This window comes from Oncorhynchus keta, chromosome 24, assembly GCF_023373465.1.
Source record: "Oncorhynchus keta strain PuntledgeMale-10-30-2019 chromosome 24, Oket_V2, whole genome shotgun sequence".
Lineage (NCBI taxonomy): Eukaryota > Metazoa > Chordata > Actinopteri > Salmoniformes > Salmonidae > Oncorhynchus > Oncorhynchus keta.
Genome location: NC_068444.1, coordinates 33658980 through 33683771, shown reverse-complemented (window position 1 = coordinate 33683771; position 24792 = coordinate 33658980). Strand labels below are relative to the sequence as shown.

The following is a 24792-nucleotide window of genomic DNA, read 5'->3' as shown; positions in this document are numbered from 1 at the left end:
CAAGAAATGAGGTCGAAAGAATTGTCCGCAGGGCTCCGAGACAGGATTGTGTCGAGGCAAAGATATGGGGAAGGGTATGAAAAAAAATGGCCAGCAGAAGTCACTCCACAGTAAACCGCATGACAGCCCGCTTGGAGTTTGCCAAAAAGCACCTTAAGGACTCTGACCATGAGAAATAAGATTCTCTGGTCTGATGAAACCAAGAATGAACTATTTGGCCTGAATGACAAGAGTCACATCTGGAGGAAACCAGGCAACGCTAATCACCTGACCAATACCATTACAGTGAAGCATGGTGGTGGCAGCATCATGCTGTGGGGATATTTTTCAGCGACAGGGACTGGGAGACCAGTCAGGATCGAGGGAAAGATGAACGGAGCAAAGTACAGAGAGATCCTTGATGAAAACCTGCTCCAGAGCGTGCAGGACCTCAGACTGGGGCGAAGGTTCACCTTCCAACAGGACAACGACCCTAAGCACACAGCCAAGACAACACAGGAGTGACTTCGGGACAAGTCTCTAATGTCCTTGAGTGGCCCAGCCAGAGCCCAGACTTGAACCCGATCTAACATCTCTGGAGAGACCAGAAAATAGCTGTGCAGCAACTCTTCCCAGGATCTGCAGAGAATAATGGGAGAAACTCTGCAAATACAGGTGTGTCAAGCTGGTAGCGTCATACAACAAGAAGACCCGAGGCTGTAATCGCTGCCAAAGGTGCTTCAACAAAGTACTGAGTAAAGGGTCTGATTACTTACGTTTTACATAAGATTTCCCAAAACAATTTCTTCCTTTGTCATGATGTGTTATTGTTTGTAGATTGATGGGGGGGAAAAACAACTTCATCAATTTTAGAATAAGGCTGTAATACTTTCCGAATGCACTGTATCTGACAGTGTTATGACAAGTTATGTCAGCTGTTATGACATTACGACATGGTTATGACCGTGTTACGACACTGGGGTGTCAGGTAAAGTGTTATTACGGTGACCGCAGCCATTTGGATGGCCAATAACTATCATCCAAAATTCTATGACTGTCAGAGCCCTAATTCACGCAAGCACACACTTACACACCTGCCGTGTGGCTGGTCGCCATAACAACAGAGAAGTCCCAACACCACCAGCAGTGTAAGGGCAGCTCCTGGCCAATGGAGACAGGAGTGTCGGTTGCCATGGTGAAGGAAGCTTTTCACCCACTGCTCCTATAACAACAACAAACAAAACAGGTGTTTGACACATCTCAATACGCGTGTGTCTGTTTTTGGTTATACTATCCTTGTAGGGACCAGAAATCCTCAAGGATAATTTCAGGGGTTAGGTTTACAATTAGGGTTAGGTGTTTGTGGTTAAGGAAAATATTATTTTGAATGGGAATCAATTGTTTGATCCCCTCAAGGACAGAAAAACAAACGTGTGTGTGTGGTGCGCATGCATCTGTCCGTGTGTCCGTGTGTGTGTGTGTGGTGGTACCTACCTGTGCAGTCGGTTGTTTCCCACGGCCTGTGGTCTGGTGCTGGGCAAGCAGGGTGGTGAGCTGGTCCCTCAGTGTCGCCAGAGCCTGACCAGTGGACAAGCCAAGGGTCCCTACCCCCTCCTCCTGAAAACCCACAGGAACAGACGCACACACACAGACAACAAAAAAATGCCTACTTTGAAATCACATCACAGTCAACAAAGATTCAAACATTTCAAAAGGCCACAGATTCATGGACACTGGAGACACAAAGCACCTTCTCCATATAGCCAGGCGGCCCATGACAGCTGACACAGCAGTACCCTGCTAGCTGCATTGCCTTGGTCTTACGCACAGGCGTACAGACACGCACAACCACAACAATCTATATAAACAGATGTGCATAATCAACCATTATCCTAAGTTCACATTTGTTGCCCCGAGGTTCTGCGCTTCTGTTATATGGTTCTAATGAGCAAAATTTGACTATCACCAAGGAGTTAAACTCACTGCTGCCAATAGGTTGTATGGCTTTGTGATTTTAATCAGCGTTATACAGCAGAGACGATGTGATGTCCGGTTCATGATTCATCTTTGCACAACGGAAGTGACAAAAACTGCAGAGAAACAACCATATCTAAAATGTCAGTGGGAACCCAATCTTTTCCCACACTTCACACACACACACACACACAACTTCATCTCAGCGCTGGTTTTAAGCTCTACATCCCACACAGCTATAAATAACTCACAATTTTCCAGAGTAAAGGAAGCCTGCAGAAAATCCTCCAGACATGGATAAACACACAAACGCACCCTGCGCATAACCCTGTTTTAAGCAGAACACCGACAACAACACGCCCGCCAGCAAATTGACCTGGATTAACCAAACACACACAGACACTTTTCCCCTCATTTCTCTTCCCCACCCATCAGCTCTACGGACCTTTCATCCCCATTCGGACTTCTTACTTACTGTCCCCCTCTTCTGGAACCAAGTTCTCAGCTCCAGGTCCAGGACCATGATACAGTTGTTCCTTTTCTTTCTCACTTTCTCTTACTGTTGTCTGCTCTGTGAACCTGTCGTCGATCGACTAAAAATAGTAATATTGTATCCAGGTGTGGAAAGTGTGTGTGAGAGGAGAGGACAGAAAAGACCTGCAGGGAAGGAGAGCGTCTGATGACCGGAGAGAAAGGGCACCCTGGGGACTAGTCAGTCTGACGTTAGAGCCTGGGTGACACTGCTTCAGCATCCTAATGCCTCCCTAGCCTGTCTCATCTGGCTCTCTTCTCTGTCTCGCCCAGCCCTAGCCCATCCCAACACAGAGTGCCGGCCGGACTGTTCTGGCTGAACGTCCCTCTTTCTGTGCAGTGGCTGGCTCCATGATACTGCTGATACAGGAGAGTGACCAAGCCGGGTCTGCCAACAGAGAGAATAAGAGAGAGAGAGAGACAGAGAGAGAGACAGAGAGAGAGACAGAGAGAGAGACAGAGAGAGAGACAGAGAGAGAATGGGAGGGCGAGAAACTGGCCTCACTGAACCCTGGCCCCAGGTCCAGAGGAAAAGACAGATGAATAGAGAGAGAGAGGGGAGGCAGATGAAAGCTGAAAGAACAGAAGACATAAAAAGAGTGCACGGGCGGCATGAGGAAAAAGGAGATGAAAAAGAGAGAGAGGAGAGAGAGAAACTGGCCCATCCAGGGTTGTGCTTTGTTCCCTTCCAGCCAACACAGCACATAATTCAGCACTGCAGCAGTGGAGAGATGAAGGGAGAGAGACAGAGAGACGTCAGTGAACCTTGGTTCTGGTCCAGAGAGGTGAAGAGAGTAGAACAGTGAATACACCCACAGAAACACTAGAGTCAAACACAGTCAGAGTACATAGAACATACAGTTGTGGCCAAATATATTGGCACCGTAGCACTTTTGACGAACGCATAGAAATTGTGAGAACAATAGTAGGACCACAGCATAGTATACATTGTTTAAGGAATATATCAGTGAATACCACCTCTTCCAGGGTTATATAGGAGACACTATATCTCTCCCTGTACACAGCCAGGGGGCAGAAGAACCATGCCTAAACCAATTTAGGATGGGATGAAACGCTAGTGCCAAGAAATACAATTTAAAGTTTAGTACGGCTAGTCCTACATCTTTTCCGCTTTGCAAGTTTGTTCATTTCATAGGGCTCGATTACCTTGCCATATGTACTGAACAGAAACATCAAAAGCAAACCCGCTACAGTTTGAACGTTTTTACTGAGTTACAGTTCATATGGGGAAATAACCACCTAACTGAGGATCTCAATTTAACCTTGCGCAATACTCTAGATGCAGTTGCACCCCTAAAAACTAAAAAAATGTCTCATAAGAAACTAGCTCCCTGGTACACAGAAAATACCAGAGCTCTGAAGCAAGCTTCCAGAAAATTGGAACGGAAATGGCGCCACACCAAACTTGGAAGTCTTCCGACTAGCTTGGAAGGACGGTACCGTGCAGTACCGAAGAGCCCTTACTGCTGCTCGATCGTCCTATTTTTCTAACTTAATTGAGGAAAATAAGAACAATCCGAAATTCCTTTTTGATACTGTGGCAAAGCTAACTAAAAAGCAGCATTCCCCAAGAGAGGATGACTTTCACTTTAGCAGTGATAAATTCATGAACTTCTTTGAGGAAAAGATTATGATTATTAGAAAGCAAATTACGGACTCCTCTTTAAACCTGCGTATTCCTCCAAACCTCAGTTGTCCTGAGTCTGCACAACTCTGCCAGGACCTAGGATCAAGAGAGACGCTCAAGTGTTTTAGTACTATATCTCTTGACACAATGATGAAAATAATCATGGCCTCTAAACCTTCAAGCTGTATACTGGACCCTATTCCAACTAAACTACTGAAAGAGCTGCTTCCTGTGCTTGGCCCTCCTATGTTGAACATAATAAACGGCTCTCTATCCACTGGATGTGTACCAAACTCACTAAAAGTGGCAGTAATAAAGCCTCTCTTGAAAAAGCCAAACCTTGACCCAGAAAATATAAAAACTATCGGCCTATATCGAATCTTCCATTCCTCTCAAAGATTTTAGAGAAGGCTGTTGCGCAGCAACTCACTGCCTTCCTGAAGACAAACAATGTATACGAAATGCTTCAGTCTGGTTTTAGACCCCATCATAGCACTGAGACGGCACTTGTGAAGGTGGTAAATGACATTTTAATGGCATCGGACCGAGGCTCTGCATCTGTCCTCGTGCTCCTAGACCTTAGTGCTGCTTTTGATACCATCGATCACCACATTCTTTTGGAGAGATTGGAAACCCAAATTGGTCTACACGGACATGTTCTGGCCTGGTTTAGGTCTTATCTGTCGGAAAGATATCAGTTTGTCTCTGTGAATGGTTTGTCCTCTGACAAATCAACTGTAAATTTCGGTGTTCTTCAAGGTTCTGTTTTAGGACCACTATTGTTTTCACTATATATTTTACCTCTTGGGGATGTTATTCGAAAACATAATGTAAACTTTCACTGCTATGCGGATGACACACAGCTGTACATTTCAATGAAACATGGTGAAGCCCCAAAATTGCCCTCGCTAGAAGCATGTGTTTCAGACATAAGGAAGTGGATGGCTGCAAACTTTCTACTATTAAACTCGGACAAAACAGAGATGCTTGTTCTAGGTCCCAAGAAACAAAGAGATCTTCTGTTGAATCTGACAATTAATCTTAATGGTTGTACAGTCGTCTCAAATAAAACTGTGAAGGACCTCAGCGTTACTCTGGACCCTGATCTCTCTTTTGAAGAACATATCAAGACCATTTCGAGGACAGCTTTTTTCCATCTACGTAACATTGCAAAAATCAGAAACTTTCTGTCCAAAAATGATGCAGAAAAATTAATCCATGCTTTTGTCACTTCTAGGTTAGACTACTGCAATGCTCTATTTTCCGGCTACCCGGATAAAGCACTAAATAAACTTCAGTTAGTGCTAAATACGGCTGCTAGAATCCTGACTAGAACCAAAAAATTTGATCATATTACTCCAGTGCTAGCCTCTCTACACTGGCTTCCTGTCAAAGCAAGGGTTGATTTCAAGGTTTTACTGCTAACCTACAAAGCATTACATGGGCTTGCTCCTACCTACCTCTCTGATTTGGTCCTGCCGTACATACCTACACGTACGCTACGGTCACAAGACGCAGGCCTCCTAAGTGTCCCTAGAATTTCTAAGCAAACAGCTGGAGGCAGGGCTTTCTCCTATAGAGCTCCATTTTTATGGAACGGTCTGCCTACCCATGTCAGAGACGCAAACTCGGTCTCAACCTTTAAGTCTTTACTGAAGACTCATCTCTTCAGTGGGTCATATGATTGAGTGTAGTCTGGCCCAGGAGTGGGAAGGTGAACGGAAAGGCTCTGGAGCAACGAACCGCCCTTGCTGTCTCTGCCTAGCCGGTTCCCCTCTTTCCATTGGGATTCTCTGCCTCTAACCCTGTTACGGGGCTGAGTCACTGGCTTGCTGGGGCTCTCTCGTGCCGTCCCTGGGGGGGTGCGTCACCTGGGTGGGTTGATTCACTGTTGTGGTCGGCCTGTCTGGGTTGGCGCCCCAACCCCCTTGGGTTGTACCGTGGCGGAGATCTTTGTGGGCTATACTCGGCCTTGTCTCAGGATGGTAAGTTGGTGGTTGAAGATTTCCCTCTAGTGGTGTGGGGGCTGTGCTTTGGCAAAGTGGGTGGGGTTATATCCTTCCTGTTTGGCCCTGTCCTGGGGTGTCCTCGGATGGGGCCACAGTGTCTCCTGACCCCTCCTGTCTCAGCCTCCAGTATTTATGCTGCAGTAGTTTATGTGTCGGGGGCTAGGGTCAGTTTGTTATATCTGGAGTACTTCTCCTGTCCTATTCGGTGTCCTGTGTGAATCTAAGTGTGCGTTCTCTAATTCTCTCCTTCTCTCTTTATTTCTCTCTCTCGGAGGACCTGAGCCCTAGGACCATGCCCCAGGACTACCTGACATGATGACTCCTTGCTGTCCCCAGTCCACCTGGCCATGCTGCTGCTCCAGTTTCAACTGGCCTGGGCCCTAGGACCATGTCCCAGGACTACCTGACATGATGACTCCTTGCTGTCCCCAGTCCACCTGGCCATGCTGCTGCTCCAGTTTCAACTGTCCTGCCTTACTATTATTCAACCATGCTGGTCATTTATGAACATTTGAACATCTTGGCCACGTTCTGTTATAATAATCTCCACCCGGCACAGCCAGAAGAGGACTGGCCACCCCACATATGCTCTCTCTAATTCTCTCTTTCTTTCTCTCTCTCGGAGGACCTGAGCCCTAGGACCGTGCCCCAGGACTACCTGACATGATGGCTCCTTGCTGTCCCCAGTCCACCTGACTGTGCTGCTGCTCCAGTTTCAACTGTTCTGCCTTATTATTATTCGACCATGCTGGTCATTTATGAACATTTGAACATCTTGGTCATGTTCTGTTATAATCTCTACCCGGCACAGCCAAAAGAGGACTGGCCACCCCACATAGCCCGGTTCCTCTCTAGGTTTCTTCCTAGGTTTTGGCCTTTCTAGGGAGTTTTTCCTAGCCACCGTGCTTTTACACCTGCATTGTTTGCTGTTTGGGGTTTTAGGCTGGGTTTCTGTACAGCACTTTGAGATATCAGCTGATGTACGAAGGGCTATATAAATAAATTTGATTTGATTTGAAATCAGTCAATTGAAATCAATTCATTAGGCCCTAATCTATTGATTTCACACGACTGGGAATACAGATATGCATCTGTTGGTCACAGATACCCTAAAAAAAAAAAATGGGCCTCTGGATCTCGTCACAGTATTTCGGTGCATTCAAATTGCCATCGATAAAATGCAATTGTGTTCGTTGCTTATGCCTTCTCATACCGTAACCCCACCATGCGGCACTCGGTTCACAATGTTGACATCAGCAAACCGCTCGCCCACATGACGCCATTTCATGGTCTGCTGTTGGGAGGCCAGTTGGAAGTACTGACAAATTCTCTAAAACGACATTGGAGGTGCTTTTTATAAGTTAGAGAAATTAACATTAAATTCTCTGACAACAGCTCTGGTAGACATTCCGTCAGTCAGCATGCAAATGGCACGCTCCCTCAACTTGAGACATCTGTAGCATTTGTGTGTCACAAAACTGCACATTTCAGAGTGGCCCTTAATTGCACCTGTGTAATGATCATGCTGTTTAATCAGCTTCTTGATATGCCACACCTGTCAGGTGGATGGATTATATAAATGAGAAATGCTCACAAACAGGGATGTAAACAAATTTGTGCACAAAATGAGAGAAATAAGCGTTTTGTGCGTATGGAACATCTCAGGGATCTTTTATATCAGCTCGTGAAAACATGTGATCAGCACTTTACATGTTGCGTTTATATTTTTGTTTAGTGTACATTTTGAAATCGCACTATTTTATTCCAAAAGCCAGAAGGTGAAAAAAAAAAATGTATTTGCCATGGCAATAAAGACCTGGAGAATAAACCCTCCTCCTCACAGCTGCCCGTGTCCCTTAATGTTGATTATGTGGTGGCTACTGACAAGGAGCACATGGCTGAGCTCTTTAAAATCACCACTTCATTAAGTCAGGATTCCTATTCGACTCAGCCATGCCTCCTTGCCCATCCAACATTTCCTCATCTCCCAGCCCTTCTAATGCAACTAGCCCTGATGCTCCTCCCTCTTTTTACCACTTCCCTGCTACAAAGTTACTCCCTGCAGGTGGTCACCGAGTCCGAGGTGATAAAGGAGCTCCTTAAACTTTACCCCAAAAAACATCTGGGTCAGATGGTTTAGAGTCTAAACTTTAGACCCTTATTTAAAGGTTGCTGCCCCTATCATTGCCAAGCCTGTCTCTCCTCTCTTGGGAGGTTTCCATTGCTTGGAAGGCAGCCCCTGTGCATCCTTTATTGAAAGGGGAGATCAAGCTGATCCAAACTGTTATAGGAAAATTTCTATTTTGCCATGTTAATCAAAAGTGTTGGAAAAACATGTCAAGAATCAACTGACTGGCTTTCTTGACATCTATAGTATTCTCTCTGGTATGTAATCTGGTTCCCGCTCAGGTTATGGATGTGTAACTGTAACCTCAAAGGTCCTAAATGCCACCACCATGGCCCTTGGTTCTAAGCGATGTTGTGCTACTATTTTTATTGACTTGGCCAAAGCTTTTGATACGGTAGACCATTCCATTCTTGTGGGCCGGCTAAGGAGTATTGGTGTCTCTCAGGGGTCTTTGGTCTGGTTTTCTAATTACCTCTCTCAAAGAGTGCAGTGTATAAAGTCAGAACTTCTGCTGTCTCAGCCACTGCCTGTCACCAAGGGAGTACCCCAAGACCCGATCCTAGGTCCCACGCAATTCTCAATTTACATCAACAACATAGCTCAAGCAGTAGGAAGCTCTCTGGTCCATTTATATGCAGATGATACAGGCTTATACTCAGCTGTTGTATATGGCACATGTGACAAATAAGTATGATTTGATATATGTCACATTAGATCATTAGAAACTGAGTCGGGAGAATGTTTTGTGCCTATTTGAATGTAAAGTGTACTCTTTTGCTTTAGGTTATAAGCTAGCCAGGCATTAATGAGGTTGTAATCAGAAAGCATAATGTTGGAGAGCTTTGATTGCCTGTGTATAGTACTTGGCCTTATTAGATTTGTCCAGAATGACATGTATTTATTTCCCAATAACCAAATGGAATTCAGTTAATTCTAACAATATGCTGTTCAGACAATCAAAAAACATAGGATCATATGAATTTGAAGAGTACACATTAATAAAGGCAATTTTCTTTCCATTCAAGATACATTTAAGGAAAGTGATTCTCCCTTCTTGGTCTTCGCCTTTACCAAGAATGGTGATTGAGTTACTTCTGTATCATTATGATTACACCTTTAGTTTTGTTAGGGGCTGTTAAAAGCAGCCAGTTTGTAAAAATGGTTCACTATTATGTGTGTGTCCTGTTGGTTTCTTAATAGAATATCAAGCCAGCTGGAACTCTTGATAGAAATATTAAGGCCTTTCAAATTCCATGAGAGTAGAACTAGTGTAGCAATTATTTTTCTCAAATGTAACAGTTATATTTATTGCTGATAAGCCCATGGATGTAAAATAAAAGCATGAACCACAGGAAAACCCACCCATTGGTCACTCCCCGCTCAGAAGATCCTTTTCATACACACCACCACCCCCTTTCAAACTACAATACATGACACCACCAATGTCCCATTCATTTCAGCATATTGTCAAAAGGCATAGGCCTAAAGGAAAACAGTAAAAACACTGAAGATTCTAATCTAACTCCGACAGTCTCTAGAACATCCATGGGTGTCTCCTCTCCTTGAGCAGTCAAGAAAAGTAGGCTTTGTTTCTGGCTGGACTGCTAATAATTACATAATCCACAGCACATACTATATGTGGGACCAGAGAGATAAAAGTGGAGAGGTGTTCTTCTTTGAACCTGTTGAATCAGAGCACTGGCTGTCAGATTTCCAATCCCTATCCTACGCCTGGCTGCTGTTGACCCAGTCGCTCACTGTGAAATGCCTCTCCTCCTAGACTTGTATGTTTACGAGCATTTCTGACCCTGACAATAACTGATAGCACACGCCGGAAATAGAGAGGGAGGAGGGTGAGAATGGAAAAACGTGAAAATAAGTGGATGGCGTGGTTTCTGACAATTGTCAACTTATAAACATTCAGCTCAGGTATTTTAAAGTACCAGCTCATGACAATGACTTGACAGTAGTTTTTTGTAACACCTGACCAAAAACATCTGTTTCAATGTGTGTCATGAATAGCCCGCATTTATTGACCAACATCAAAAACCTAGGAGGAGCCCTCAGGAGCAGCTAGAAGGCAATTTGCGGGGATCAGTCAGCACACACACACACACACAGAGACAAACACACACACACAGAGACACACACACACACACAGACACACACACAAACACACAGACACACACACAAACACACAGACACACACACACACACACACACACCCCAAGGAGCCTCTCCGTTTAGCACCACTCCAGGGAGCCAGCTGACGTCATTTGGCGCTAGGCAGCTCACCTGCTTCTTATCCTGTAGCTCCATGGCAACCAGCGCAGGCTCTCACCATGCTCCGAGCCTCACACACACCTGACGAGGCTAGGCAGAGACTTCACCCTCTCGATCTCTCCTCGATACTCTCGATGTCGTCTTGATACCCCTCTTTGTCTTCTCGACACTCTTTCTCGATGCCCCTTCCAACCACAACTTAGGCTGGAGGAAAACGTCACCCACTGGCCCCCTGCCGGTGCCGCTATGCCAGCCTGCTCTGCCAGTCTGAGGGGAGGACCACGCACGCCCACTGGGACTCACAGCAGGGCACACTGGGAGCTGTAGCTAGATGCTCAGTCAAAGTTGTGTTGAGGAAATCATCCTCATTACACGAATGGCTGGGTAGATCTTGGTAGGGAAGAGATAAATAAAAGCGAAGGGTAAATAATTATGCCGTTGGCATGACATATGGCATTCAGTCTGCAGTGATATTATACATTGGCTGTTGGTCAGTAGGTTAGTGGGCTACATGCGGTGAATATAATAGTGCTGTTGAAAACATTGTTAGTCCGAAGCCCTAAAGCTACTGACAACACGCCACCACTATAAGCATATTTCTTCCCCTTTTATACAAAAACAACTGAGTCAGCAGGCTCTATTGGCTCACACTACACAACATTGTGCCTAAAGTTACCAGCAGAGAGAGAAAAAGAGAGCCAGCCAGCCAGACACCCAGAGACAGAGAGCTAGAGAGGACAAACAGGGAAACAGACAGAGACATACATATAGAGGGAGAGAGACATACAAGAGTCTGAAACTTTCACTCTTAACATGTAGTACAGGAACCACACCCCAGAAAGCAACTGGGGCAAGCTAAAGTACATATACGGAAACATTTCACTGGAACTAATATAGCCCAGTCACAACATCCTATGTCAGAAACAGAACTAAACTTGTCCGACGCCCGTCTATCGCTAAATCCACCTGGCTGGACGACGTACAACATATTTAATGTCATCACTTTCTGCGTATTCTTATCCTTGGATTAATTTACCAATTTTACCTGTACTATTAGACTGCATGATCTACAGGAGAGATGCGAGGAGCCAAATCCCACACGATGTTATTATAGTGACGTTCTTGTGTGCATATCGCGATCCTCGTTTCACATGCTAGCAAGTTAGCTTACTAGCTAATTGGAAATATATCGTGGCGAGCTCATATTTTCTGCAATGGAAAAGCATGCTATGCACGAAGCTAAACTTGGCACAATAATCATTGTGACAAAACAAGTGTCAATGTCGCCTTACTCAAGTACTGTTTCTCACTCATTGCTAGCTCGCGAATAGTACGCGGTAACTTAGCTAGCTGACGTTTCCATACCTGCAACCCAACGTCTAGGTTCATCTTCTTCGCGATGTCAAGAACAGCCTGCGATAACATGAACACTAAGCACTATTAATGTACCATATATCCGCATATCTATCATACTCACGTACAGGTTGCAACACGGTCTGTATCTCGTCACCCCGTTTAAAGCTAAATCGTCTCTCAAATATCAAGTGTACAGAGAGGAAGCAAGAAAACCAACTCGGCAGAATTTTTTTCTCCCTCCAGCTGGTGGCGTTTTTTCATTGTTTTCGCCCACCAAGCAAGGTCAACGAGAGTGTCACATTTGGTCAACAAAATTGTGTATGGCTTATTTGCTTACATGAGGTTTATTTGATCGGATAGCAGTTTCACAATGCTTAAGTTGTTATGAGCGCACTGACATAAATAGAACACGTGAACTTTGAGACAAAAACCTTTATATTGGAGTTATTTCAAGATGCTTATGCATATTCATGTCATGAGGCAAGTAGCATAGCATATCCACTGAATTACAGGCGGTTCAAGTCAACAACCCTAAGGGAATATCCAAAGCAGATGAGGGAGTGGCGTTTTTGGTTGGAGGCGATGAAGCACGGTTGTGATAGGTTGGGATTCCCGTCGGGCTTACCATAGGTGGAGTCCTGCTCTTTTGATTTGCGTGTGTGGGAGGGGCGATGGCCCAAGTCAACCGTTCTATTTTGAAATAGGATAGCTACTTCTTCTTCGTTGAGGCCTTATGGCGGACCACATCCTTTAGTGGCGAGTTGCCGCCACCAACTGGACGAGGGTAAACATTTCTCCAAAGAGTAATTCCATTACGGGGAGGGAAAAATAACATTAATCTACACAAACGAACAAAAGATAAATAGCCCATTCCTTCAGTCATTCGAGAACTCAACTACCCTGCTCAGGCTTTAGGGCTTGAGAGGGTAGGACCACACGACACAGTACTTCATGTAGCTCTTCAGATGTGAAATCTTTTAATCCCAGAAATGTTTCAGCCGCAGAAGCAATGATGTCATGTCTATCTTTCTTGACTTCTTTTCCGCGTGCGCCGTGCCATTTACCACCATCACTATAAAAGACAGAGTCCACTTTCTTCACATGAACAATTGCTGGGTCCACTGGTGATTCACCGGACTGTCAAAGATACTAATTCTTTCTATCCTGTTGACAGCCTCTGCATTGGAGACTCACCACTGCCCTGATTTTAGCAACCTCAGAGTAGCCTAGTGGTTAGAGTGTTGGACTAGTAACTGAAAGGTTACAAGTTCAAATCCCTGAGCTGACTTGGTACAAATATTTTGTTCTGCCCCTGAACAAGGCAGTTAACCCACTGTTCCTAGGCCGTCATTCAAAATAAGAATTTGTTCTTAACTGACTTGCCTAGTTAAATAAAGATAAAATAAATTCTCTTATACCCTACTCAGGCATTCCAAGAATGTCACCTCATGTTCTCCACCACAGTTGCAACCCTTTGCTTCTTGGCCATTATTTTGTGCAACACAGTCGGGATCTCCTTCAAAGTGATCTTTCCTACACGTCCCACATCCACACCGTGGCTTCTTTCTTATAATAATAATAATAATAATAATAATAATAATAATAATATAATAATAATATATAATAATAATATAATAATAATATATGCCATTTAGCAGACGCTTTTATCCAAAGCGACTTACAGTCATGTGTGCATACATTCTACGCATGGGTGGTCCCGGGAATCGAACCCACTACCCTGGCGTTACAAGCGCCATGCTCTACCAACTGAGCTACAGAAGCAGACATGAAGCAGACATGTACTACATGTCAAACATTTTACAGCGCTGACACTGCAAAGGACTGGATACAAAAGCTCTGACAAGATAGTACACATATCCCATCTGCACTCGGGTCAGGAGGGACACCATATCAAACAGCAAAAGGTACAAACTGTTCTCTTTCCTGCCGTCAACAAAGCCATTCATCCTACAAGCATCAGCCACCCCAGGAGTATTCTTCTGTATATCCATGTCAAGTTCTTCTGAGACTCCAGAAACGACTCCCTTGACAGGTGACCTTCTCCGTAGCCCAAAGCACGGCACGGCATAATCTTCAAATCGAGTGAGACCCACCGTACTCTTTTTCTGAGCAGCAGAAACATAAAGCAATTCAAATAAGTCCACTCCTCGTGATCTTCATCAACTTCACTTTATCCAAACTTTTCCCCGCCGTGCTGAATATTTCCAACGGATTCAACAAGTCGGGCCCCAACATTCCCAGAAAGTGTACTCCTACCAGATACGAAGGGGTATTATCAACAAGACATTTCCTTTCCTATTTTTCGGACAAAAAGTCCATTCATCTTAATTTCCACCACCATCCGATTCAAGTTCCTCTTCTGCTTCCAGCTTCCTCTACCTTGATTGCGTCGCCGTGCTCATAGCTCTTCATTTGATCAATACGACACCTACCCTCCACCCTCTCTCTGTATGTAATCTTTGTTTTACAGGTGAGTAATCCTGGGTAGTGGGTTGACAGATGAAAAGCCTTAAAACAATAAATCCAGATTTATGTACAGAGCCTTCAGAAAGTATTCATACCCCTTGACTTATTCCACATTCTATTACAGCCATAATTCATAAAGGATTATGATTTTTACACAATACCCTATAACGACAAAGTGAGGACATGTTCTTTTTAGAAATTTCAGCAAATCTATTGAAAATGCAATACAGAAATGTCTAATTTACATAAGTATTCTACACCCGAGTCAATACTTTGTAGGCACACCTTTGGCAGCAATAACAGCTGTGATTCGTTCTAGGTAAGTCTTTAAGAGCTTTCAACACCTGGATTGTGCAACATTTGCCATTATTCTTTTCAAAATTCTTTGAGCTCTGTCATATTGGTTGTTGATCATTGCTCGACAGACATTTTCAGATCTTTTGCCATAAATGTTCAGGTAGATTGAAGTAAAAAATGACTTGGCCATTCAGGAACATGTGGTTGAATCTGTGTTTGAAATTCTCTGCTTGACTGAGAGACCTTACAGATAATTATTTGTGTGGGGTACTGAGATAAGTCATTCCAAAATCATGTTAAACACTATTATTGCACACCGAGTGAGTCCATGCGACGTATTTGACTGAAACACATTTTTACTCCTGAACTTATTTAGGCTTGACATAAAGGGGTTGAATACTTGTGGACTCAAGACGTTTCTGTTTCTCATTTCTATAAATTTGTACACTTTAAAAAAAAAATATATATAATTCCACTTTGACATTATGGGGTACTGGGTGTAGGCCAGTGACACAAAATGTGCATTTAATCCATTTTTAATTCTGGCTGTAACACAACACAATGTGGAAAAGTCAAGCCTAACTATTGTGTACAAAGTAAAACTTTCTAACGTGAAAGAAACGTCTGCTAGAAAAACAAAACACTGAGTGGTTTTGTAGGCCTATCATATTAAACACAGCTGGAAACCAGTACCTCTTTATGACAATTTTTCCATTAGCAATAAACCAACCACATATAATTGAAACAATGCCTTATTCAGCAATACTTTTTAATAGTTATACACAAAGTAAACAAGAACAGTTTCATCCATCTACAAAATAATTTGATTTAAATTACAAAAATATTTACTACAAAGAAACACATTGATAAATCGGTTATATAAAGATATATTGCACGGAAACCTAACACGTACAAAGCAATATTCAAATTTGGACATTCATTGGTATTCAAAGGCTGTGATGTTTTTTTTAAATAAGGAAATGTTTTAGATAAAAATCTGAAGGCATTGATTTGTTTTGATATTTATCAGTGCAGGTCTGCTTATCAATAGGCTCCCTCTCTGAGTGCGTGTTTGTTGGGAAATTGAGAAAATGAAACCTGTAGTGGATATAATTCATTTCTCAACCATTTTCATCAATCAATCACCAACTGGAGTATCACTGACACAGGAGAAGGAATGGTAGATGTGGAAAGTGATTTGCTTTCATTGCGTATATGAATCAATGATTGACAGTTGTAGAACTCATTTCCTATCCAACTGCAGGTGTGTGTGTGTGTGTGTGTGTCTAGGGGTTGCGGCTGGAGATAGAGCTATTGATGGGTGGTCTCACCAGCTCCTCCATGATGACAGCAATGATGTGGCACAGCTTCTTGGCCTGTAGGGCAGAGCACACACACATTAATGGAATTCACACTTTATCAAGGAAGGTACTGTACTAAATGATCTGTACTGTACTAAATGATCTGTACTGTACTAAATGAAGGTACTGTACTAAATTATATGTACTGTACTAAATGATCTGTACTGTACTAAATTATATGTACTGTACTAAATGATCTGTACTGTACTAAATGAAAGTACTGTACTGTAGTGTTGTCATGCCTTTGAACAATTCACTTAATTTGAATACAATTTGAATAGAATATTTCCATTTCCATCAGTTGACTATTGAGGAAGTTGCTTTGGCTAAAGGTATCAAGCGTAGCCAGGGGCGTCATGCACCTCAGAATCTGAGGGGACACAAAGTGTGTGAGGTTGGCTAGGGGGTGGTCCGGAGAGGGGCTAGGCCCCCTGTTTGTAAATTGGATAAATTAGCATTTTTCAAACACCTGAATCTAGAGCCATAATCATTATGCTTAAGTCTATGTGAAAAATCAGTTTATTCTTCTGCTTATCTAAGCATTCCTCTTGAGCTGTCTGTATCCACCTGTCTGGTGGTTATCCTATGCTTCTCTGCATCTCTGCTAAAATATGCGTAAAATAGTGAAAGGATTGTCTTATTCAGTACATCTAGTAATTGCTTGCTAAGATAATTAGACAAAGCTAGATACTCTCATTTGATTGGTAGCCTGAAATGGCTTCTTGGTAGCTAGTTATGAGGTTGGGAACCTATTTAGGCTAGCTAAAGCCAACTCAATAAAACCGTTACTAGTATTACAGAGAAACAATATATTTTGTATTTTATTTTTTGAAACAGGACAAATCTGAGGGAGCATGTGCTCCCTTATGGGCATGATGCCACAGAGTAGCCAAGCACGGTTTAAGTGTCTTCTTGAAGTCTTATCTCCCAGGTAGCATGTGTGTGTAATGTGTATTTCCCTTAGTGACCATGTCCCTTTCAAGGTGTAACCATACACTTTACGGACACTAAAGAACAAACCCTTCCATCAGTGGTCACCAACCTTTGTTCCTGGAAAGCTACGGTGTGTTCAGCAATTTGTTCTAGTTCTACACAAAACCGGGGGTTGGTGGCCCCGTCGTTCACTGCTGTGTAGTGTACTTCACCTGTTTGAGGTGGATGGTGATGGTTTTTAGTCCTGGGTTGCCGTAGTTGATCTCCACTCCAGGCACCTTCTTGTCTTTCTTGGGTTTAACTGAGCGCAGTGACTGCACTTCCACCAATGGGATCATTAATGCCCGCTCCTGAACAACACAGGACAATTATAATAAAGAATTAACAATAGCATACATCTATAAAAGCCATAGATCCATATAGTCAGTCAAGATCGATCATTTCACCCATATTTTGGGAAACACGGTGCCTGCATTTCCTATGTTTGGGGTGTCCCTCCCTACATAAATGGTGTTGTCGGGTGTAAATGCGGTACCTGCATATTGGGATGGCAGAACAGCACTCCTTCTTGGTTGACAGCCACCAGGCAGGGCGAGGGACAGCTGCGATGGCTGACCTTCTGAGCCAGGAAGACATTAGAACCGAACAGAGGCAGGGAGCTCAGGCACTCTGAGGGTAGAGAGAGCAAATCAATCAATACAATTCTATTCACACAGCAGTATAGATACTGTATCTATAATGCATTATCTAGCTACAAACACATTTATCACAAAATTCTTCCCAGTAAGCAAGGCAAAAAATGTAATTGGTGCGTGCCTCACCGAGGAAGCGTGCCTTGGCAGCACGGGGGCTGAGAGAGCGCATGGCGGTTATCTCTCTGAGGGAGATAGTGTGGATCTGCTCCAGGTTGGTGCTGCCCCCTTCCTGTTGGGGGAGGTACCCCTTCAGTTCTAGCCTGACGGGGACAAAAGAGAGAGACAACTATCAGACACTATATCACACTTAACATAGGACAGAGAGAATAATCGCTTATGTCTGGTCTGAAAACAACAGTGTGGCTCACAGTGAGAGCTGCTGAGTGAGACACTGGGGCAGGTTCTGCAGAGTGTGGGGGATAAAGTCTAGGGGTTAGGGTATAGGGGTTAAGGGTAGTACTCACACAGAAGGCTCTTGAGTGAGGCCCTGTGCCAGGTTCTGCAGAGTGCGGGGGCTAAAGGCTAGGGGTTAGGGTATAGGGGTTAAGGGTAGTACTCACACAGAAGGCTCTTGAGTGAGGCCCTGTGCCAGGTTCTGCAGAGTGCGGGGGCTAAAGGCTAGGGGTTAGGGTATAGGGGTTAAGGGTAGTACTCACACAGAAGGCTCTTGAGTGAGGCCCTGTGCCAGGTTCTGCAGAGTGCGGGGGCTAAAGGCTAGGGGTTAGGGTATAGGGGTTAAGGGTAGTACTCACACAGAAGGCTCTTGAGTGAGGCCCTGTGCCAGGTTCTGCAGAGTGCGGGGGCTAAAGGCTAGGGGTTAGGGTATAGGGGTTAAGGGTAGTACTCACACAGAAGGCTCTTGAGTGAGGCCCTGTGCCAGGTTCTGCAGAGTGCGGGGGCTAAAGGCTAGGGGTTAGGGTATAGGGGTTAAGGGTAGTACTCACACAGAAGGCTCTTGAGTGAGGCCCTGTGCCAGGTGCTGCAGGACAGCCAGCTCTGCCGTCTGCTGGACGACAGCGGCACCACTGCCTGGCAGCATCAGTTTGCCGTCCAGGTAGTCACACAGGACCTGCACGCAACAGACAGAGAGGGCCAGATGAGGTTCATTCATTACAGGGACAGAAGGGCTGTCACCAGGGCATGACGTAATGCAAAGTGGTTTCAGTGGTTATAACAGAACTCTAGGGGTCATTACTATGGTACCTGTTGGAAGTGGAACTCCAGGTAGAGGTCGTTGTCGAAGTGAAGTGGGTGTGTCCATATGACACGGTGGAAGGACAGGACGATGGAGCCGTCGTCCAATAGGAAGTCAAACAGGTACTCCTCTGAGTGGAGAGGCCGCACCATCCCATCTGGTGTAGGAGAGGAAGAAGAGAGGCAGGAGGGAGGTAGTGATAAGGAAGAGAGCCATAGAAAACTAGGATTTCCTTCGTTTTGCTGTCACACAATTAATATAAACTTTTTGTGCATTGTAGGTAAAGTGTTTTGGGGAGTCATTTGGGTTAATAGATAGAGCATGTCTGTATGTCCACCTACCCTTGTCCCGAATGGCATGGATAGAAAACTCCTTGACTTCTGACGGGTCCTGGATGCCCATCTCTGTACACAGCTCTTCCACGACCTCTAGAGCCACCTGGGCACACAGAGTCAATCTTTATCATAATGGAAATTAAAGGGAGGAGGAGAAGAGGAGAAAAGTAAAGAGAAGGAGACTTGACTTACGCTGAAGCTGCGTATCCTGCAGAAGAACTCCACTCCGCCTGGCAGCTTGATGGGGAACCGACGAGATTGTCTGCCGGCCTGCAGAGAACAGACACACAGCGACAGCTGTACCGTTTATCTTACATAATAACACGATTTCCACACTTATGTGGAATCCCTGCCTTACCAGTATGGCTTCCATCTCTGCGTGAGAGGGGACGTGTCTGCGACCACCGTGGATCAGAGTCCCGAACATGCTCTCCTTACAGTTTTGAGACAGCTCTGAGATAGAGGATAGACACATACATCATTGCATTAGATACAGAAAAGCTCTGGGGTAACAGACACAGACACATGTTTGAAGGGATCTCCTCCGGGGCATCGCCAATGTGTGAGGGGTGCAGGGCTGTACCTTAGTAGGGGTGTGTTGGTCTTGGCTGATGTCTCGTAGGTGGCGTGTGACAGTAGGTGTTCAGAGTGCGCGTGTGCGTACCTTGGTAGAGGTGTGTGGGGTCTTGGCTGATGTTTTGTAGATGACATGTGATGTAGGGGTTCAGAGTGCCAGAGCAGGGGAAGAACCCTGCTACCAGGTTCAACAGACGCCAACCCCGGGTACATCTCTCTCTGTATAACGCATGCGCACACAAGTTAGGAATTGACCCTCTGTACACTACTTGCAGGTAAAGGTTCGTACACAATCTGCCAGCTACTCACTTGTGTGTGTTGTTTGTGATCTGTTTGATCACCTGGCAGTAAATCTCATCTCTCAGAAACTCTTTCTCCTTCCCTAACTGAACACACAAACACAATGGGACAGACATGACTCCATGTTTCCATTCAAGCAGCTGGTATCCTCATTAGGAGTGTACGGTGAGCGACGGTGTTTGCGTGTGAGCTGTGGGTGTGCAACGGGAGAGGCTCACCATCAAGATATGGCTGACACAGTCTCCCTCAGACGTGTGCCTCCCAAGAGGCTGGTCTCCCATGAACTGCATCACACCTTCAGAGAGCGAAAGAGAAGTGGGAAAGGGGAATATTGAGTTGAAAGAGGTGCAATGCACACTTCAGTAGTGTGCGTCACAGGAGGTTGATGGCACCTTAATCGGGGAGGATAAGTGGAATGGGATCAAGTACATAAAACAGATGGTTTCCATGTGTTTAAGACCGTTCCATTCGCTCCGATCCAGCCATTATTATGAGCCGTCCTCCTCTCAGCAGCCTCCACTGGTGTGGGTGTGTGCGTGTGTGTGTGTGTGTGTTTGGGTGTTTGGACTCACTCAGGAAGGCCTGGACAGCCAGGCCATTGAGCTCAGGATCAATGTACAAGATGAGGGATTCCTGAATGGGAACCTCTGTGTACTGAAGCACCTCTGAGAAGTTTATACCTCCATATAGCAGACCATTACCCTCCATTCTGTGATAGAGAGACAAAGGGAGGAAGACGAAGGAGGGGGGATTATGAAAGAGGGCGCGAGATGCAGCGAGGAAGAGAGAGTCCGAGAGAAAGTACATAAGGAGAAAGAGAGGTAAGTACACTCAGGAAAATGTAGGATTGCATACATCATATAACCTTGTTACCCCTCTCACCTGGTGGCAGTGTCTCTGAAGTATTTCACGGCAAACTCTGTCATCTGGAACGTCTGGGCGTCACTCATCTCACTGCCCTGGACCGATACTTGGACGGAACAAGCTGACCTCAGCATGGAGCTCCCTCGGCTGAGCTGTGCTGAGCCAGTGTGGGGAGTGGACCTGGGAGCTGGGGGTCTAGTGGCAGCGGGCGGCTTGGGGGCTCTCATGCTCTTCCTCCTCTCGTCGAGGCGGTCAAGGTGGACGTGGTGGTAGTCAGGAGGGGCAGACGGCTGAGTGACGTCGATGGGGAAGAGGCCGGAGCGCCCCCCGATGGAACCGAAACACCAACCTGAGAAATAAGGAGAGAGCAGGATTAGGACTGTCTCACACACACACACACACACACACAGAGTGAGAGCGGGGAAAGAGCGGGGGAAAGAGAGACAGAGACAAAGAGAAGGAGAGGTCAAAGGTCAGTGTGATGACCTCACCTGGCTGGAGGCCGTCAATGGGCAGCAGTTTGATGACGTCACCCTTGCGGAAGCTGAGCAGGCTCTTGTCGTCGGTCACAAAGCTCTTCAGGGCAATCACATGATCTGAGCCCTGAGAAGGTTTGACAGGATGTTACACACAACAAATATACTATCGACACAGTAAGATTTAGTGTACCAGAAAACACATGTGTACAATCATTTGTACGACATAAGATGAGGAAGAGGCGGGTGGTTACATTGATGAGTTCTAGGTGGAACAGGCTGACCATGGCAGTGATCTGTGGAGCCCTGTTGCTCTGCAGCTGTAGCTGCTCTCCCTTTAGACTGAATTCCACGATGTCGGCAGACCGCAGTTCCACCGACAGCAGCTCTGCATAGCTACACAGAGAAAGACACAGCACGCATGGTACACACACCGGGAGAACATATACGGACACGCACACGCACACACACACACACACACACACACACACACACTAGATGTATATTCCCACTCAATAATTCAAAAAGGCTAAAGGTCCTCTAATTCCGGTGTTGTGGATGAAGAATAGGCACACCTGTAGCTCCGTAGCAGGCGCAGGTGTTTGGGGTTTATGCCTGATGCTCTGGCCACCTTCATCAGTCGAATCCCACGATGAGACACGCCCAACAGCTGGGTGTCCCCGCTGGTGCCACCCTACCTCACACACACAGGGGAGATGAGTGTCTGTCTGTCAGCCTGTCTGTCTGTCAGAGAGAGAGAGAGAAAGCTAACTCACTTTGACAGGGAAGAGTCGTGTGAAGTAGTTTTCCCAGTTGTCCCTGGCAGCCATCACTATCCTCTTCTTCATAGTGTCGTCCTGAAGCGAGCTGATACTGGTGCCCACGTGGAAACTGGCTGGAGAGAGAGTGGGGTGGGAAGAACATGAGGAAAGAGCGGGATGGAGGACGGGAACACTCATTTTTAACCTGGACTCGCAAACTGACTCACCTGGTAAAAAATCAAAAAAGACAAACTCACCTAGTAGGTCTTTCATTTTTCTCCGGTCCTCTCGGGTGATCCTCACACAGGTGTCAGAGTACGTGTCTCTCATGATCTGAAAGGATTTAGAGTAATGGACGGTGTGACATGTGTAAGCCAGTGAGGAAAAATGGCCACGGGGAAATAACCAGTACTGACCTGCTCACAAAGGAGGTTGAGGATGTAGGGGTGGTTGAACCCCTCTCTGGGGTAAAACACCTGAACACAGAGGGAATTATAAGGACTGACTTATAATGCTAAACACACAACACGTGTAGAACAATACAGACGATTCCAACGTTCTCTCCGACCTGCCGCTCCAGCTCACCTCCTTGCGTAGGAACAGTTTGCCAGGCATGGCAGAGTTGGAGAAGTAGACGCTGGCAGAGAACCTGTGGAGCTGGGAGCGAACACTCTCCTCCCCAGACAGATCTATGGAGGACAAACAAACAACATGAGTTACTTTACTTCTCTGTGGAGGTATTACTGTAGTATATGAGTTATGAACGTGTATCTGAGGCTACGGCTGGACATGCAGTGTGTACACAGACATGTGCACCTTCACTGTATATTTCCACCTGCATTTCAGGTAGTTGGACTTACTGAGTGTGGGGGCAGCCTTGGCGGGAGGGTCTGGCAAGCTTTCAAAGATGGCTGGGGGATAAGGAGGGGTGGACTTGGGTGGAGCAGGCGGAAGGTTCTTGGAACGACCCTGCGTGCCAAAGAGGTCGGCCAGGGAGCGCTGTTTCTGCTTCATGCTGTTGGAGATTGAGCGAGGCCCTCTGGTGGAGGGAGGAGAGGATTGCCACGCTGGGCGAGGCTGTCTCTGACGGGGGGGCTCCCCCTCCATGGGGGGAGGAGGGGCCCACTTTCTCTGGAGGGGATGAGAGGAGAGAGGAAGCGAGAGAAGTGTAGAGCCTTTAGTTATGAATGAACCCATCAGTAAGTGATTGCCAAGACTGTTCTTCTGTGTGCAATATTCCAAGTCTGTCCGCCAAATCAATATTTCTAGTTTGCGTTCCTGGCCCTTTGTTAACCCCAGCCAAACTCTAACCTGCTGTTGTACAGGTCCTTTATTCATGAGGATCGCCAAGGCCTCCTCTTTAGGATCATTCTTCTTCACAAACGACCGGGCTGGAACCCTGGAGAGGAGCAAGACAGAGGAAGTTGATGGTATATGGTACCTAGAGGAAGTTGATGGTATATGGTACATAGAGGAAGTTGATGGTATATGGTACATAGAGGAAGTTGATGGTATATGGTACATAGAGGAAGTTGATGGTATATGGTACATAGAGGAAGTTGATGGTATATGGTACCTAGAGGAAGTTGATGGCATAGGGTACATAATAGAGGAAGTTGATGGTATATGGTACATAATAGAGGAAGTTGATGGTATATGGTACATAATAGAGGAAGTTGATGGCATATGGTACATAGAGGAAGTTGATGGTATATGGTACATAGAGGAAGTTGATGGTATATGGTACATAGAGGAAGTTGATGGTATATGGTACCTAGAGGAAGTTGATGGTATATGGTACCTAGAGGAAGTTGATGGTATATGGTACCTAGAGGAAGTTGATGGTATATGGTACCTAGAGGAAGTTGATGGTATATGGTACCTAGAGGAAGTTGATGGTATATGGTACCTAGAGGAAGTTGATGGTATATGGTACCTAGAGGAAGTTGATGGTATATGGTACCTAGAGGAAGTTGATGGTATATGGTACCTAGAGGAAGTTGATGGTATATGGTACCTAGAGGAAGTTGATGGTATATGGTACCTAGAGGAAGTTGATGGTATATGGTACCTAGAGGAAGTTGATGGTATATGGTACATAGAGGAAGTTGATGGCATATGGTACATAGAGGAAGTTGATGGCATATGGTACATAATAGAGGAAGTTGATGGCATGTGGTACATAGAGGAAGTTGATGGTATGTGGTACATAGAGGAAGTTGATGGTATATGGTACATAGAGGAAGTTGATGGCATATGGTACATAGAGGAAGTTGATGGTATATGGTACCTAGAGGAAGTTGATGGTATATGGTACATAGAGGAAGTTGATGGTATATGGTACATAGAGGAAGTTGATGGCATATGGTACATAGAGGAAGTTGATGGCATATGGTACATAATAGAGGAAGTTGATGGCATGTGGTAAATAGAGGAAGTTGATGGTATGTGGTACATAGAGGAAGTTGATGGTATATGGTACATAGAGGAAGTTGATGGTATATGGTGCCTAGAGGAAGTTGATGGTATATGGTACCTAGAGGAAGTTGATGGTATATGGTACATAGAGGAAGTTGATGGCATATGGCACATAGAGGAAGTTGA

At 45.2% G+C, this 24792-nt stretch overlaps 2 protein-coding genes across 9 annotated transcripts in view; both read right to left on the bottom strand.

Moving 5' to 3' along the window:
- Nucleotides 1–12342, bottom strand: part of LOC118398926 (transmembrane protein 94-like) — a 39440-nt gene extending 27098 nt beyond the window's left edge. For 4 of the 8 annotated variants that reach the window (XR_008078568.1, XR_008078573.1, XM_052478182.1 and 1 more), the window contains exons 1-4: nt 12034–12192; nt 10565–10942; nt 1474–1596; nt 1074–1201 (exon numbers count right to left, since the gene is read on the bottom strand). Coding sequence is in view for 2 of the 8 variants with exons in the window: in XM_052478182.1 (XP_052334142.1) it covers nt 1074–1201; nt 1474–1596; nt 10565–10588 (275 nt within the window). In the remaining 6 variants the exon portion in view is untranslated. Of the gene's footprint in view, nt 1–1073; nt 1202–1473; nt 1597–10564; nt 10943–11597; nt 11852–11917; nt 12193–12245 lie in introns of those variants that run through there. The other 4 variants (XR_008078572.1, XR_008078570.1, XR_008078569.1 and 1 more) reach the window with 4 other exon arrangements.
- A 3100-nt stretch (nt 12343–15442) lies between these two features.
- Nucleotides 15443–24792, bottom strand: part of LOC118399218 (unconventional myosin-XVB-like) — a 31212-nt gene continuing 21862 nt past the window's right edge. The window contains exons 34-56 of the mRNA XM_052478434.1: nt 23500–23587; nt 23049–23319; nt 22774–22877; nt 22605–22664; nt 22446–22521; nt 22204–22322; nt 22003–22121; nt 21682–21823; nt 21443–21554; nt 20970–21300; nt 20660–20796; nt 20306–20382; nt 20097–20173; nt 19876–20006; nt 19570–19664; nt 19404–19481; nt 19218–19314; nt 18885–19033; nt 18626–18750; nt 17808–17941; nt 17522–17655; nt 17199–17336; nt 15443–16068 (exon numbers count right to left, since the gene is read on the bottom strand). Coding sequence (XP_052334394.1) covers nt 15979–16068; nt 17199–17336; nt 17522–17655; nt 17808–17941; nt 18626–18750; nt 18885–19033; nt 19218–19314; nt 19404–19481; nt 19570–19664; nt 19876–20006; nt 20097–20173; nt 20306–20382; nt 20660–20796; nt 20970–21300; nt 21443–21554; nt 21682–21823; nt 22003–22121; nt 22204–22322; nt 22446–22521; nt 22605–22664; nt 22774–22877; nt 23049–23319; nt 23500–23587 — 2884 coding nt within the window. The 3' untranslated portion in view covers nt 15443–15978. The remainder of the gene's footprint in view (nt 16069–17198; nt 17337–17521; nt 17656–17807; nt 17942–18625; nt 18751–18884; nt 19034–19217; nt 19315–19403; nt 19482–19569; nt 19665–19875; nt 20007–20096; nt 20174–20305; nt 20383–20659; nt 20797–20969; nt 21301–21442; nt 21555–21681; nt 21824–22002; nt 22122–22203; nt 22323–22445; nt 22522–22604; nt 22665–22773; nt 22878–23048; nt 23320–23499; nt 23588–24792) is intronic.